At 41.5% G+C, this 16,462-nt stretch overlaps 1 protein-coding gene across 3 annotated transcripts in view; it reads right to left on the bottom strand.

The window, feature by feature from the left end:
* Positions 1–2,336: 2,336 nt before the first annotated feature.
* prdm6 (PR domain containing 6) overlaps positions 2,337–16,462 on the bottom strand; it is a 23,904-nt gene continuing 9,778 nt past the window's right edge. For 2 of the 3 annotated variants that reach the window (XM_057355746.1, XM_057355745.1), the window contains exons 4-8: positions 13,658–13,785; positions 11,770–11,894; positions 9,630–9,978; positions 6,721–6,897; positions 2,337–3,246 (exon numbers count right to left, since the gene is read on the bottom strand). In XM_057355746.1, the coding sequence (XP_057211729.1) occupies positions 3,132–3,246; positions 6,721–6,897; positions 9,630–9,978; positions 11,770–11,894; positions 13,658–13,785 (894 nt within the window). In that variant the 3' untranslated portion in view covers positions 2,337–3,131. Of the gene's footprint in view, positions 3,247–6,710; positions 6,898–9,629; positions 9,979–11,769; positions 11,895–13,657; positions 13,786–16,462 lie in introns of all 3 variants that reach the window. The other variant, XM_057355747.1, reaches the window with a different exon arrangement.

The raw sequence follows: 16,462 nt of genomic DNA on the forward strand, positions 1-16,462 counted from the left end.
ATCACACACAACTGTCTGCTCTTTTAGATTTTCAAAATCGATAATTCTGTATGATTTATAAGCTTGTTTCCTCATGGGGACCAAAAAATGTCCCCTCAAGGACAAGGATTTTGGATACTGCCATCTTTGTGGGGACATTTTGTCCGCATACCGTAGGGTTTACCCTTCGCACGCACGCACGCACACACACAAGAAAACTCACCTGAATAACAGAGCCAGAGAACCGCCATAAACCTTCAGCTTCACCATATATGGATTTACAGTTTAGAGGTCAACAAATATGACCACAATCCTCAATGATGTTGACGGCTGCCTTACAGAGACTCCGAACACGCTGAAAAACTGAAGAGGACATCTCCCAAAGAATCTTAAAAGGTCTTTCTTATAGTCTGTAAAATTGTCTACTTTTAGAAGGCTTTATTTCTCAAGCCCTTCCACTCTGGACACTTTTTACCCACATGTTAAAGGTTGGATGTTGGAGTCTCCGTTAATGGTTACAAACCCTAATGCAGTTGAATCCAGTTACAGCACATGCGGAATGAATACAATTTCAATATCTTAGGCAAGTTGGTAACATCAGACATTTTAAATGGATCTTGTGGTGAATCACACATTTCATCAACACCCATGAGCTCTGATTGAAACACTCAAAATATTTTTAGGCTGTAGTTCAGAAAAATCATGACATCACATTATTAAGTGATGACTTCCATCACTTTCACTTTTTCACATCTGACCTGTTTTTTGCATTGACCACAGTTATTCAGAATGTATATAAAAGAGAATCCAGTGATTCTGTACAGATCCTCACATGATAATGAACTAATAGAAGTCACTCTTAACTTTGACCTGTTTCAGATGTTTCCACTAAAAGAATAACATGCGTCTGTTGACAGTATAAGTGCCTTCATGAGCTTTATGTCCCCTTAAAAATAATACAAGGCCACATATTTTCAGAAATGCTGTTATTATAATGTGCTCACACAATATCAGCGTTTGACATGCTTTCATAAATACTGCCGTGAACTCACGAACCCGTGTGATGTTTGGAGCAGAACGTGGACGTGTTGAAAACAGCGTCTGAACGTTTCTCTCGTCAGGTCGACTACTGTCCACGCTCCACTGAGAGTCCACACAGAAAAACCTTCACTTCTCATTAAAGCTTGGATGAACACACGTGTGTCGTGTGAAGAAACCGTTCTCACACACTTTTCCATCTCTTTCTATGTTTCTGATCAGATGTTTTCTGGAGAAGTGAAAAAACCTCATCTTTATTGTTAATTGGTTGTGAAAGTGTGACCTCGGTCTGCTCCAGCAGGAAATTCCAGAAAGAAACGGCAGAGAGTCGACGAAAAGCCGCGGGCCACTTTCACATGTCTGTTTTCAGAAGAATAATTCTCATCTGATCATTTGTTTAGCCTCTGGGTTCACAGGTCTCGGTTCCCATGGCCAAGTGCCGTGATTGATGCACTCGGTTTAACTATTTGTTTAACAAACGCGTAATGCGCCCCTGGGAGCAATTTTCTGCAATATCCAAGAACTGGGAACGTCTGAGGAATTATTCAAATTTTTGGGCAAGAAGAAAAAACAGGTGGACGTTTGCACCCTTTCAAAACCAGAAGTGCACACACGTCACCGTTTCCCATGAGCGTAAATCAACATCAGCGATAGGACGTCTCATTTGTCTTCATCTCTCAAAAACAAACTCGCTCTTTACCACTGAGAACTTTGCAACCTAATAATTATCTGTAATTGAGGACATAAAAACATTCAGCGAATCGTCCAAAGGCCAAACGAAGCGAAACGTCAGAAATACTGTTGATGGAATACGGTTCAATCATTTGGTCTCAGCACACTAGAAGACCCGCGCGGGCCTCATTGTTTTTCGAGGTGTGTTTGGTGGGGGAAGCGGCTGGAACACCACAGCCCGATAAATCAGCAGAACTCGGGCCAGTGGCGCTCAGGTCAGAGGAATAACCCCTCGACAGCTGCCCGAACCCGAGACACCGAGGCGCTCTGGGACGTGACCTTCCCCACACACACCACAGGGGCCGGGGCCCGAACACCGACCCTGATACATCACCAACAACCAAAGATGGATGTCATGCTCACTACAGAGGGAAGAAAAAACTCACGTTGTGTTAGTGAAACAGCAGCGTGTCGCTAGACAAACAAGCTTCTAATTCTCTTCATCCGTAGGTTATTTCACAGTAAAAACGGCTAAGAACGTACAGTATCAGCTCTTAAAATTGTATTCAATGGTCACTCTGGAATGAGGAAGAAATCATTTTAACATTTCATGAAGATTTACTCAATACTTTATTCACAAGAACAGTTTTGTCCTGTTGTTTATGTACAAAGATAAATGTTGAAACCATGCAAAAAAGTCAAAGATGGATTTGAGCAAAAGACGTTTTCAGCACAATTCATGATTATCAGACAGACGTGTATCACCAGCCCATCGAGAATAAAGCACGTTTCATTTGCTTTGGTTTTACATCATAAAGATTCTTTCTGATAAACTGTATTTCGTGTAATAATCGTGTCTTACGGCTCTCGGTCAGTAAAAAGTGTCCCGTAATAAAACTTTGGATTTCTGAGTCTGCTGAACAGCTAAATATTTTACTGTACGAAAGCTCAAAGTAAGCAGTGATTTCTCCTCTATACATTTTTTTTGCATTTTGAAAATTAAATAATCGTCCCAAGTGCCATACAATATTGTGTAATATTCGGAATTTACATTTTATACAAAGAACATTCATTTTCTTACCTCACGAAGAGACCGATCGGCGTTTGACATCCAAGTATCGCGAGAGCGAGCGATCCTGCAGTTGCAAAAACGCCGATCGGTCTGCGCAGCCGCAGCGCCGTGTGAAGTGGATTTACTCGCGTGCTGTATCCCGCACTTATTATTATTTTTCAGCTCTTCTAAACACATCTTCATTCGCCAAGTCATTAATAAATAACCCCCTCACCCCACCCTGTGCCAGGATCGATGTCTCTTAACATCTCACTTATTTTATTACTGCTTTTGGTTTTCCGCGCGTGATTGAGTGTTTCTCTGAGGAAATCTTTGGTTTTGCTTAAGTGTCCGTGACATTTAATCATGATTTTCGCGGCCGGTCAATCCGTTAATCCACCTCGATTGATTCGCTGCTCTCGCTGATGGGTTTGCACTCGTTGGGCATCCGCTGGTGTCTGCTGAGCTGCGTGGCCTGCGTGAAACTGCGGTCGCATCTCTCGCACCTGCACTCGCGCGCGCGCGCACACACACACACACGCACACACACACACACACACACACACACACACAGAGAGAGAGAGAGAGAGAAGAGATGGTCAAGAGAGGACCACGGACAGCGTGTTTCATCCCGCGCGCATTTAACCACAACTGACACTTGAAAGCGTTGTGAAGCTGCCGGGTGTAATTGGCACCCGCGCCCAGGCTCGTGATGACGGTGACGGGCGAAAGGCCCGAACGCCTCACAACACGCAAACTGTCAATAATGTGAGCGGATGGGCGGCCCCGGGAGACGAGCTCTAGATAAGAACGCGCATCATTGTCACGTTAGATAAAGAAGAAAACGCGCTTTTCGTGAGGCTGCTGATCAAAGACGAGTGTCGCGTGACTGCGGTCCTGGTTAACTCTTCAGTGTGAGGACAAACCAACCAATGTTCCCATACCAGTCATTTATGACCCAGTGTCTGGGGGCCCTAAGCAAACCTTTGTGGGGGCCCTTGTCGTATTTCAATTTAGATCGACATAACTGTAAACTATAAGAAATAATAAATCAATTAACACACTTAAATGAATAAAAACTGAAAGACAAAAAAACATTCAACTGACAGTTAGAATAATGAAGTTTAAAATTAAATTCACATTTTGATTCACATGTAAATAATTATTTACCCAAAGTAACACGTGGCTCTGGAACCATCTAGCTGTCTGAAAAAAACTATAACTAACCAAATGAGTGATTAACAAAAATAAAACATGATAAATATAGTTTACTCAAGAAAGCCAATCAATAATTCTCTACATGTGATGACACAAAAATGACATAATCATGGGCAAACGAAATACAGTGGATTGCAGTGGTGGCACCCACATGAACACTGTACATGTTCCTTTAAATGCTACTGAAGCTATAAACGTGTACATTAATGTGTAGCCTATGTAACTTTGGAGACGGTCCCTAAATTCAGACTATCGAACGTACGCCAAACCAACTTCATGCTAGTGGACAAAAACTGAATTTGTAAATCTGTACTTGTATAATTTGGCAAAACTAAATGAGACTTTGAAAACAGTACAACACATGGCTTCTTGTTCTTTTGCTTCGCGTTTTTGGCGTTTTTTCCCGCTATAGCTCCGTTTTTATAGCCACGGTCAGATGTAAACGTGCATCATCACATCACGCGCATGTCATCGCCTGCCGCGCACTACACGATGTCCGAGTAATTAAATCAATTAAGTATTAAAAAGGAAATTTCCAAAAGATTCCTGTAAAGTTGAACCCGCAAGTCATAAAAATAGCGTATCGTGTTTTGGATTCGGTACTCAAGGGGGCCCCCTGGTGGTGCAGAGGCCCTACGCAACCTGCGCATAGGGAGGATCGGCTCGGGAAAACAGCTCGTAAATCAAACCAAATTCTCTTTTGACTGTTATGTAAAAACGCAGAAGGTTTTCTGTGAGTTGGGTTATGGGACAGAATGTGCAGTTTCTACATGATTCAAGTCATTATTTCTGTCTCTATAAAACGCGCGTGCGTGTTGAGCTGTCTAATGCTTTACCTTCATTCTGAGTGGTGTGTTACAGCTGCTGCTCACAATAACACAAACAAACAAAATAACTACACAAAACAACGACAACACAGTAAACAACAAGCACACGTGTGGATTAGATCATGAGAGCACGCATGTGAAACCACTGTGACTGACTGTCTGTGTGAGTTTGGTTCAGTTTGAAAGCTGCTGCAGTATGGGATTCCTTTTGTGCCAATAAAAATGAACGCGAACTTTTAAAAAACGAACAAAATTATACAATGAGAAAGAAAAAAAACACTTTGATAATGAAAACAATAAACTCAGTTGCAAGAATGTGACTTGATTTTCAAATAAACTGCTATTTTTCTTAACAATTTTCTAAGTTTCGTTTTTGCAAATAATAGTTTTGAATTCGCTGCTAGATTTTTCATTTGCGCTTTCCGAGTTTTCGTTTACGCTTCTCAATTTTTCGTTGGCCTTTCTGGCACAAATCTCACGTGTAGGCGGGACTTATGGCCGCTTTACGCTGATTGGCTAGTGAGTTTTTGATTTATAGCTCCCTGACAAGGAAGTCGATACTGAAGACAGTATCTATAAATTAGAAATATGAACTGGAAGCATAACACTTTATTGTATATCTCCTCAAAACTCACTAGGCATCTCGTTTTCCTGATATCATTGAAATGATAAATTATAGACTGCTGTCTTGACGGCCTCTAAACCCACGTAAAGTTGCATGTGAATATGGCAATCTATCCTGTATTTGCTCGACGTTGGCTTGTTGTTACAGCGTGATAGAGCCTGGAAGCGTGTCCCACTTTTAAGTGGGTGAAAGTTGGCAACCCTGCTAATATACTTACAAAATAAGAAAGTAATTTAAGTACAAACACTAAAACAATACTATACAGAAAACCGTAAACAGATTGCTCTCTAATCCGCTGCACTGTCTTCAGTATCGTCTTCCTGGTCAGGGAGCTGTCAATCCAAATCTCACTAACCAATGAGAGTAAAGTGGCCATAAGTCCCGCCCACACGTGAGATTTGTGCCAGAAAGGCGAAGGAAAAATTGAGAAGCATAAACGAAAACTCGGAAAGCGCAAATGAAAAATCTAGCAGCGATTTCAAAACTATTATTTGCAAAAACGAAACTTAGAAAATTGTTAAGAAAAATGGCAGTTTATTTGAAAATAATGTCACATTCTTGCAACTGAGTTTACTGTTTTCATTATCAAAGTGTTTTTTTTTCTTTCTCATTGTATATTTTTGTTCGTTTTTTAAAAGTTTGCGTTCATTTTTATTGGCACAAAAGGAATCCCATACTGCAGCGTCATTGAAATCATTGAAGAACACTTGAATACTTTATGAATGTTTAAGGTAAACTGCTGAGCGTCAGTGTTGTGCAGGACAGACGGATTCTCTCAAGCATATCGGCTCAATGAGCAGAAGTGAGACCATCGACTGACTAAAGATTTCTCTGCTGTAGTCATTAATGTCTTTGTGCTTCTGTCTGTGTGTCTCTCTCTGGAGCCCCTGAAACGCTGATGACACTCAAACACTCATCGCAGAGCAGACAGACAGACAGACAGACAGACAGACAAATCTCTGCAGCCAATCTAAATCATTACCGAGAGAATTCTGTCATCCTTTATTCAAACCTGTCGGAGTTTCTTCTTCAGATCACAAATGAAGATATTTTGAAGAATGTTGATCATTAAACAACACTGCCTTCTATGAACATTAAACCACTGGGACATTTCTCAAGATATCTTCTTTTGTGGTCCACAGAAAAAAGACTCGCATACAGATGTTGTACAGATGCATGATGTGACAGTCCGTGTGTGCGAGTTTACATAAAGAAGCGATCTCATGATGAAATCATCCGACGTGTTTGTAAGTTAATCCACTGGAGTGAAACAGGACACATAAGAATGGATGGTACTCACTGTTACTTACTTGAAAGGCTTCTCTCCCGTGTGTGTGCGGATGTGGTTGTTGAGAGTCGTGGCCCCAGCGAACGCCCGGCCGCAGTAGCCGCATTTAAAGGGCCGGTCACTGGAGTGTGTCACCACGTGATTCCTCAGCTCCGAGGGTTGAGAGAAGGATTGAGAACAGTGTCCACACTGATACGGTCTGGAGACACACAGAGCAGAGCATCCCTAAGCTGTTACCACGGCAACATGACCCTCATCAACAACAGGGCAGGAACACAGTTCGGTCCATCTATCAATATTTTCAGCGGTCACGCTCTGCTCAGAGACTCTCATCACCGCGGTAAACTTCTACATTCATGATTCGTCACATCAGAAACGACAGCTGACGTGACTAAACTGTGTTTGATCAAGCGAAAGTATCTCAGCAGACACCGATGTGCGATTATTCTGTTAACATTACACAAACACTGATGATAATTCAGACTCACGGTCTCTTTATATTATAGTGTGATTCACTGACCACAAAAATAAAATAAAAAAGGGAAAACGCAAACAAAATCCAAGATGAATTTGACTGATATATATTATTGTGATTATGTCTTTGAGACGAAGTATCGGGGAAATAAATGTGATTCGCATTTCACAAATTGAACACTTCTTATTTTCAACTCGAATTAAAACTGGTTTAACCAACACTTTAGTGAAAATAAAATCTCATGCTTTCACTACTGGTTTTGATGTACACTGCTTAACAAACGTATTCGAGCATCTGTCATTGAAAAACACAAATATTTTAGGAATCTATCTTGTTTAAAATGTTATTGTCAACAACGAAATAATCTTTATTCGTGATTTTATAGCTGACTTTGAGCCGACGCATTCTCTGAAGAAATCAAGTGTCAAATTCAAGCATTAAAACTGAGCAGTCGCTATCAAGTAATTGAGCATCTGATGAAAAAACCAAGATCAAGTTTACTCATTTCTATTTCATTTCTTGTAAAACAGTAAATGTTTCAATGTATGGATAACAACAATACTGATACTGTTACAGAGCTGTGAACATCTGCTGCTGGTCTAAGGCTGAATTTGTCTGTTCAATCGTTCTCATTCATCACATGACAGTCCTCGTACTTCAAGTGGAAAAGACGATTTTGTGAAAATGTATTTGTAACTTTATGAAATGAAATGAAAAACAGATATGATAGGTTTGCTGGTGTTTTTGTGTTTTTTTCTTGACAGTGATGAGACGGAGGTTTTTCCTCTGACGATGAATGTTTGTTGTGTGTTAACTGAAGCAGCTCTCCAGATGAACGTCACGTTATTGTTTATTACTGCAGCACATCTCCAGATATAAATAAACCGCTGGCGTCCCAAAACCTTCAGATTCACAGTCCGCCGGTGTTTCAGAGCCGGATTCTTTATTTCAGCTTGTTAGGGGCAGTATTTTCTTCTTCACAACACTCAATATTGTAATGAATGAGTCTTTTGAGGGCTGTACTCATTAACACAAGCGTGTCATACATCTGATTGATATTCCAACAGAAAGAAGAAAAACACAGCACACAGCTCAGCAAAACACAGCAGCGAAAACAGATTTTTTTGCAATGATCCGATAATTTATGCTCTCTAAAACGAACACATAAACTAAACATCAATAAATATGTATAAGCCAAAGCCCATAAAGCAAATCCCAGATCATTTTAAACAGATTCACAGCATCATCCGCTCACAAACAACAGCCAATCCCAGAATGCCTTGTTCAGCTAAATTTCATCAGCACCTCAGGGTCATAAAGTTGAATATTGACAAAGCCTCACTTTGACTTCATCTGCTCGAGCATCCCGCAAACATTTTTCTTCTCTATGAATATTAGTTTATTGAATAAGTGGCATGTGTTTTCCTTTGCATCACCTTTCTCTCGGAGTATTTCATCCGCGTCACTTCACCTGATCTATACCTTTATATAATGTGTGCCCGAGAAAACCTAGCTAAGCACAAAATAACCCAGACGTGTTTCATCATTAGAGATTAGAGACACATTCTAACCCATCAGCCACCTGCACGTGTCTCTACATCTGTAAACCTCTGAAACCTTCATGTGTGGGTATAAGCGTGTGTGTGCTTTTGTGTTTACGTGTGTGTGTGCATGTTTGTTCATGTGAGTGAGTGTGTGTGAGTGCGTGCGTGTGTGTTAGTTTTACATCAGCAGCAGGGTTGTGCTGTTTTTCTTGAGTGAACATTTGAAACCTCATGATTTTCTGGCTAAACATGTAAGAGTCGAGCGGTGACAGAGACAGAAAATATGGGATGTTGCAAACAGAATTACAATCATGATACACACGGGCCTCTCTTCATTAAGTTACATTGGCTCTCTATAGTCGCTCGCATCAAATTCAAGACTCTGCTCCTGGCCTACAAGACCACCACTGGTTCGGCACCCCCTTATCTTCACTCGCTAATGCAGACTTATGTACCCGTCAGATCCCTACGCTCTGCAAACGAACCACGTCTTGTAGTGCAACACTCTCACGCACCTTCTCTGCATCTGTTCCACATCAGTGGAATGATCTGCCTGCTGCTACAAGATCAGATCAGATTCTGTAGTTGTCTTTAAGAATGGGCTGCAAACACATCTCTTCCGTCAGCACCTGACCCATCAGTCCTGACTTCTATCTCTTTTCTACTCTTTCAATCATAAAGAAAAAAATGTACTTTCGTATCCTGTACTGGGCTATGCTCTTATGCATTTTGTTGTCCTTATGTTGTGCCAATTGCTTCCATTGTTTACTTCATCTGTAAGCGGCTTTGGATAAAAGCGTCTGCTAAATGACTCGATGTAAATGAGTCAGCCAGTTACAACAACAGAGATGAAATGAGAGGATTCACAATCATCACGTCTGGTGTTGGTGAGGTGAGAGATCAGCACGTTACCTGTCGGGGTTTTGCGTGCACACGTGCATCTGCAGCAGAATGCGTTGAGTGAAGGTTTTGAAGCACTGGCCGCATTTCCACAGATGCCAGTCACTGAACTCTGAACTCAGCTGACTGGTGGAGGTGGGACTCGCCAGCACGCGCTGGTTTTTCGAGCTCATCTGGTTCAAAACGGACTCTGTGACGTTGTGTCCGCTCTTGTCCAGGAGAGAGAAGCTCCGTGAGGAGGGCGTCTGGGGAAACACCAGTGAACGCTGCAGAACCAGTGAAGAGGATTTGGGACTTTTACTGAAAGACTGAAGCGTCTCCTGTCGACTCATGGCCTCTATTACAGTAGTCGGCACATTTACTGTAGAGGAAACACAAACATACATCACTCAGACTTCTGTATCCTTCAATCTCTAAAACGGCACATTAGCATCATTCCAACAGGTTATTCATGATCGTTACAAACACAAAAACTGCTCTGAGTCTCCTACAGTGACTTCAGTTTTAAATGGAAACTTTACGTTCAGTGACGCAGAGGAGAAAACCACATTCCACATCATACTGTGCACATAAACACTGTAAGAAGAGACATGTGGGAGACGCTTGGAGCGTCTCATTTAATAAAGAGAACACAACTGAACATGAAGTACAGTTGTGATGTGACCCAATCACGTCCTGTTGTTTTTCAAGTCTTTCATTCTTCTTCAGCAGTTCTTTTTTATTTCATTTCTCACAATCGTTGTGCATTCGTTCAACACACACATGTATGTTTTACTATCTCCGTGGGGACAGTCCATAGGCGTAATGTTTTTTATACTGTACAAACTGTATATTTTATCCCCTATCCCTAAACCTAAAGATCACACACACACACACACACACAGACACACACATGCACACACAGGCAGACAGACACACACACACACGCACAGACACACATACACACACACACACGCAGACAGACACAGACACACACACACACACACACACACACACACACAGACACAAAGCAGCACAGAACGACATCACATCGGCAACAGCAAATCACACACAACACCAAGACCACACATGCACAGACACGCACACACATTCACACAACACACACGCTGCCGCCGCTGCGCTCACGCCTGCACGCACATCAACTCACAAAACACAACATACACAGCTTTCCAGCACGCACACAACAGCAACAGCACACACGCACACAACACATCCAAGACAACAACATCACACACGCACTAAGCACACACCACAGTGATTGTCGGAGTTCGAAGTGTATAATCTATCCATACTATCAAGGAGTAACCGCATCGTATTATTGTAAGATTCTGGTTAATATAGAACGCACAGACATACACGCGCACACTCACACACACGACGCACTTGCACACCACACACTACACACTTAAACGCACGACACACACACACATCGCGCACAACAAAGTAATGTTATTCACGCAACACACACGCTACAGGCCTTTGGTTTGACTATCTCCGTGGGGACAGTCATATGGCGTCATGTTTTTATACTGGTAACAACTGTAATATCTAGATATCTCCCTTTCACTACCTAAGCTCATAAGAACACTTTTTGCATTTTAAGGATTTGTAAAAATATTGTTCTGTGTAAATTTTATTAGCTTTTTTGCCCATGAGGACCTCAAATTTTTGGTCCCCAACGTGATCAGCAGTCCCCATGTGTTGGTGTGTATGTCAAGGTTTAGTCCCACCTGGGGATAGTACGCAAGACAGTCACACCCACACACACACACACACACACGCACAGACACACACGCGCACACACACACACACACGCACACACAGGCAGACAGACACAGACACACACACACAGCGAGCAGACTCAAGTGATAAAGTCTGTCTGATATAAACAGTGAACAGTCAGATTTTGTCTCATGTCCAGAATCTCAATCGGAGAACAGAAACAACACTCGGCTGTATGGGGTAAGTGCTGGTTCATATTGAGAAAATAAATGATTACTTCAAAACTACATACAGATGCTTTCAGGAATGTTTCATGAATAACTCACTGGGAAAGTGAAATACAGCAGCAGTGTTATACTACTGTACAACCATCAAACACACCAGGACAATAACACACCGTCACAAACTTTCATTCTTGAAAGAGACTCACAGTTTTCATCCTGAGCGATGCACTGCAGCGGAATTCCAAAGAAAGACGTATAGCTGTCATTATACCAAACCAGAAGCTCCGTTCCACGAGGAATATCTGTACACGCCCGGTAGAAAATACACGACCTGAAACACACCGTTCACACACATGTAATGTATCATCAAATACAAATTCATTTCTTTTCCTTCAATTCATTTACATCGATCATACCCACATGAAACATATTTACTATAGTAAACTGAAGTAAACCAGTGTAAGGATTGAAGTATTTACTACACTTTATTCATTCACTATACTACAGAATGAGAATACTGATAACAGACTTCACTACACTTTACTACAGTAAATATTTCAGTATTTTTCATATGGCTGTATACAGTATGTGTGGTTATATACAGTATCTACGTGAAATGTGATGTATCTGACTCAGACGGTTTATATGCCCGTGTGTGTGTGTGTCATTAGTGTGACTGTGTGATTTGAGGTGAAATAAACGGTACATATTTGAGACACATGCAGTAACAGCGGCTCTAGTACAGTATGTACTTTATACGCTCGTAACCATTTGTCTCTCAGTTTGGCTTCACTCAACATAAACACTGGAACAACAAATAAATGTAGTGGGACTAAATGAGTCAGTGGGCCGCTGAAAGAGCGCTGTTTTCAGAGCGATGGGTGGTCTCACACACGTTCAGAAGAAGCCAGCGTTTGTAAACGTACACCATCTCTTACAAGCCCGCCGTCACTTCCAAACGCACACAAATCTCAGAGCGGATCAAAGGCCGCTTTTTCTCCCGCGTCTCGGAAAACGTTTCCCGCGCTGACATGTATTTAGTATTGTGGTTGGATGACTCATAAAGACACGGCGAGACGTCCCAGCGCTGGAGATGTGAAGAACATGCCAATGGACATTATTGTCAGAGCAAAACAAAACAGTCCGTTCAGTCTTCATCCATCATGTTGTCTTTGAAGAGAATTCCATTTAGATATTGCAAATCATAACATATGGAACTGAATCCAGCAGACAGATTACATTTCTCATCACACAACCTGCATGACCTGGAAAAACAGCCCACATGTCATGAGGGAACGTCTCTACCCCAAAGTGCCTCCTTTAAATAAAGAGCCTTATCTGAAAATTTCATTTATCCTCCTGTATAACATCAACTCGCCCTGATCTCGCCCCGATCTCACCCTAAACTCACCCTGATCTCACCTTATACTCACCCTGATCTCACCCTAAACTTACCCTGATCTCACCCTATACTCACCCTGATCTCACCCTAAACTCACCCTGATCTCACCGTATACTCACCCTGATCTCACCCCGATCTCACCCTATAGTCACCCTAATCTCACCCTAAACTAACCCTGATCTCACCCAGATCTCACACCGACCTCACCCTAAACTAACCCTGATCTCACCCAGATCTCACACCGACCTCACCCTAAACTTACCCTGATCTCACCCTATACTCACCCTGATCTCACCCTATACTCACCCTGATCTCACACCGATCTCACCCTAAACTTACCCTGATCTCACCCTATACTCACCCTGATCTCACCCTATACTCACCCTGATCTCACACCGATCTCACCCTAAACTTACCCTGATCTCACCCTGATCTCACACCGATCTCACCCTAAACTCACACTGATCTCACCCTGATCTCACCCTATAGTCACCCTGATCTCACCCCGATCTCACCTTGAACTCAACAACAACAACAAAACACTCTAGAACTTAAAAAATCCAATTCAAAGGCGAAAGTTCACCATCACCTCACTGGTGTTTTAGCTTAGAGTGGGCGGGGTTTAGGTGTGTGTGTGTGTGTGTGTGTGTGTGTTTTGTGATTGGTTGGGTTGATGTGTGTCAGAGTCTGACCTGTACTGCACCACCATCATGTTCTGTTCTCCACAGTGTCTGGCACAGCGGATGTATCTCATCCAGCTGGATTTACTGGGTTCATTACCATCAATGAAGTACTGCAGCGCTCCCTCCTGATCATAAATCTACAGGAGAAACAGTCACAAACAAACAAACATTCATTCAGCACTCAAATCATGTCTTACTAACTGTATGCGGGGTCCCACCATCAGATGGTTTTTTGGGGGTGGAACCAAAAATCTTCAAACTTATTTTTAACTATTTTTAATATAAAATGATTCTAAATTTATCATCTATATACATTCAGTGCAAATAGGCTGCCTTGTTGGCAGAGGCTATTTACATGACCTCCCCCCTTCAGTTTCTCACTAGAACAGAGAAAATATAAGAACGGCCCTGTTAAATATGTGTTCAGAGTTTGTCAAATGGCATTAAATAAATACAGTACAACAAGAGAGAGAGAAAATTAACCCTAAAAAATGAGTATAAAACTTTCTATTTCTGAGTCCAAGTGGGGATTTCCTTGCATTCATTTTTTTGCCCAAGCTACCTTTAGAGAGAAACTAAACAAGCAGTAAATGATATCAAGCACTTACATTTTTAAAGAAACATGAAAGTCACCAAAAAAAGACATAATAGACTTCATTATTGTTAATATTTCTTTCACAATATTTACCGAATCTTATCTGCACAACATTGTTACAAACAGTGTTGGGTAAGTTACTCATTACTAGTTACTAATGACATATTCAAAAGTGTAATTAGATGACTGTACAAATGACTCTCTTCAAAAAGTATTTAATGACTTATTACTCATTACTTTCTATATCCTACATCAACCTTGATTAGTGATTCAAGGACAGACACGAAACGGCTCTTTTAATTCGTTACAATAAATAATAAATAACTACATCAATTAGTATTATTAACTGACCAAAGTATTACAAATGTGAGAATTATACATTAAAGCACAGATTTTAAAGTTAGACTTATAATTAAATTTTGATGTCAGTTCCACTATTGAGTATATTACACACAGTATTTAGCTCAATTACATCAGAAGTAACTGTAATTAAATCACAGACAAAATAAGAGTAATCCCTTACTTTACTTTTTCAAGGGAAAAGTTATTAAATTACAGTAACTCATTACTAACTAGTTACACCCAACACTAGTTATAATAATACTGAATTTAAAAATGATGATTATGCTATCCATCCATCACATTCATCTTTAATTTTGTTTATTTTGTTTTCTCTTTGTTTTTGTTCAATGAATGTCACTCAGAATACTAATGTAGGGAGACAGAGTTTGCAAATGTTAAACGGGTGTAAAATCATCAGATACGGGCACTGAATGATTTACAATATTATGTGATACATAAACACAATGTAAATAATCAAATATTAATATCACGATTATTGTCAATGACACTATATATTTAGTCACCGTATGATGCAGGGGATTTGATTGACAGCAAAAGATGAAATACTGACTCACAACATAACAAACAAACAAACAGCAACATTAAACCAAACGCCCGTTTCCACACAATTACATTCATTCATCAATGAAACGTGTCCAATATTCCCTCAGTTTCAAATCAACTTTCACCATCAATTACAGAAAATCTGCTGAAGGACTTCTACTGTAATGACAGAGCAGTGTGTGTGTGTTTATTACCCATCTCAATCGGTCTATAGTGATCAATACAGTAAATGATCTCAATAATCAAATCAATCACCTCCGCGCGCTGCATATGAACCACAGACGCCTGCAGGGGATTCTGGGATTGTTGTTAAATGGAGCAGGGGTTCGTGAGGAGAGCGCAGGTGGATGCATGTCTGCTCTTTTAAAGACCCTTGTGGACCCCAGAGCCCCTCGTTCAGCCATCGATCGGACCTGACGGGGATCTGTCACACTGTTACTTACTGCTCAATCTCTCCGGACGACATTTACGCCGCACTGATTGGAGCGTGTCACTGACCGACGGCCGTAAATAGTCCTGGAGCATCTGAACGTCGATGAGCGGGCCGCAGAGAGAGAGCTGACAGACGCTTGACCTTTTGCCCTTATTACAGCGGGTAAATGGAGGCCGGCCCGGCTCCGAGTCCTGCGCTTCTGATTGCAGCCAGCGTGCTGAAAGTGTCCGGTGCGCCGGGAGAGACGGACACTTTGGATAATGGAGCCCGAGAGCTTTATCACAGCAGAGGCCATGAGAACAGAGGTTTCAAGCATGTAAATGGTGCGATTCAGTCCGTGTGCATCTCTGGAGGTCACCACGGCGCTTGTTATCACTTCAACTGTAGTAAAAGAGCCTCTTGTAGCCGCTGGCCTCTGGTCTCTCTCTCTCTATCGGCTTTGTGCCAGAAACACTCTTGTTCTAGTGTTCATCTCACCAACCGTTCCTGTTTTTACCAAAATAATTCAAACTGCATTTGCAAAATTTCAGCTTCTCAGCTCACATAAAGCACACGCTGTTCAAACACACACAGAAATATCACCTGTGATCATCTCTGAAATGCAAAGAAAAACATAAGAGTGTTTTAAAACGTGTCAGACTAAACATCCATTCCAAAGCTGAACTATTGGAAATAAAACCTTTTCACATTTTCACAAACCCACGTTAAACAAGAGCACAAATAATAATAATGATTCTGGCCCGTCGCCCGATACATTTCACTCAGAACACCCGCTGCGAGAATGACATCATCAGGCTTTGTCATCTTCAACCAATGACAGCAGACGACAGGCGTGCCAATGACCTGAGAGAGAGAGAGAGAGAGAGAGAGAGAGAGAGAG

The sequence above is a fragment of the Triplophysa rosa genome, linkage group LG17 (assembly GCF_024868665.1).
Source record: "Triplophysa rosa linkage group LG17, Trosa_1v2, whole genome shotgun sequence".
NCBI classification, from domain to species: Eukaryota; Metazoa; Chordata; class Actinopteri; order Cypriniformes; family Nemacheilidae; genus Triplophysa; species Triplophysa rosa.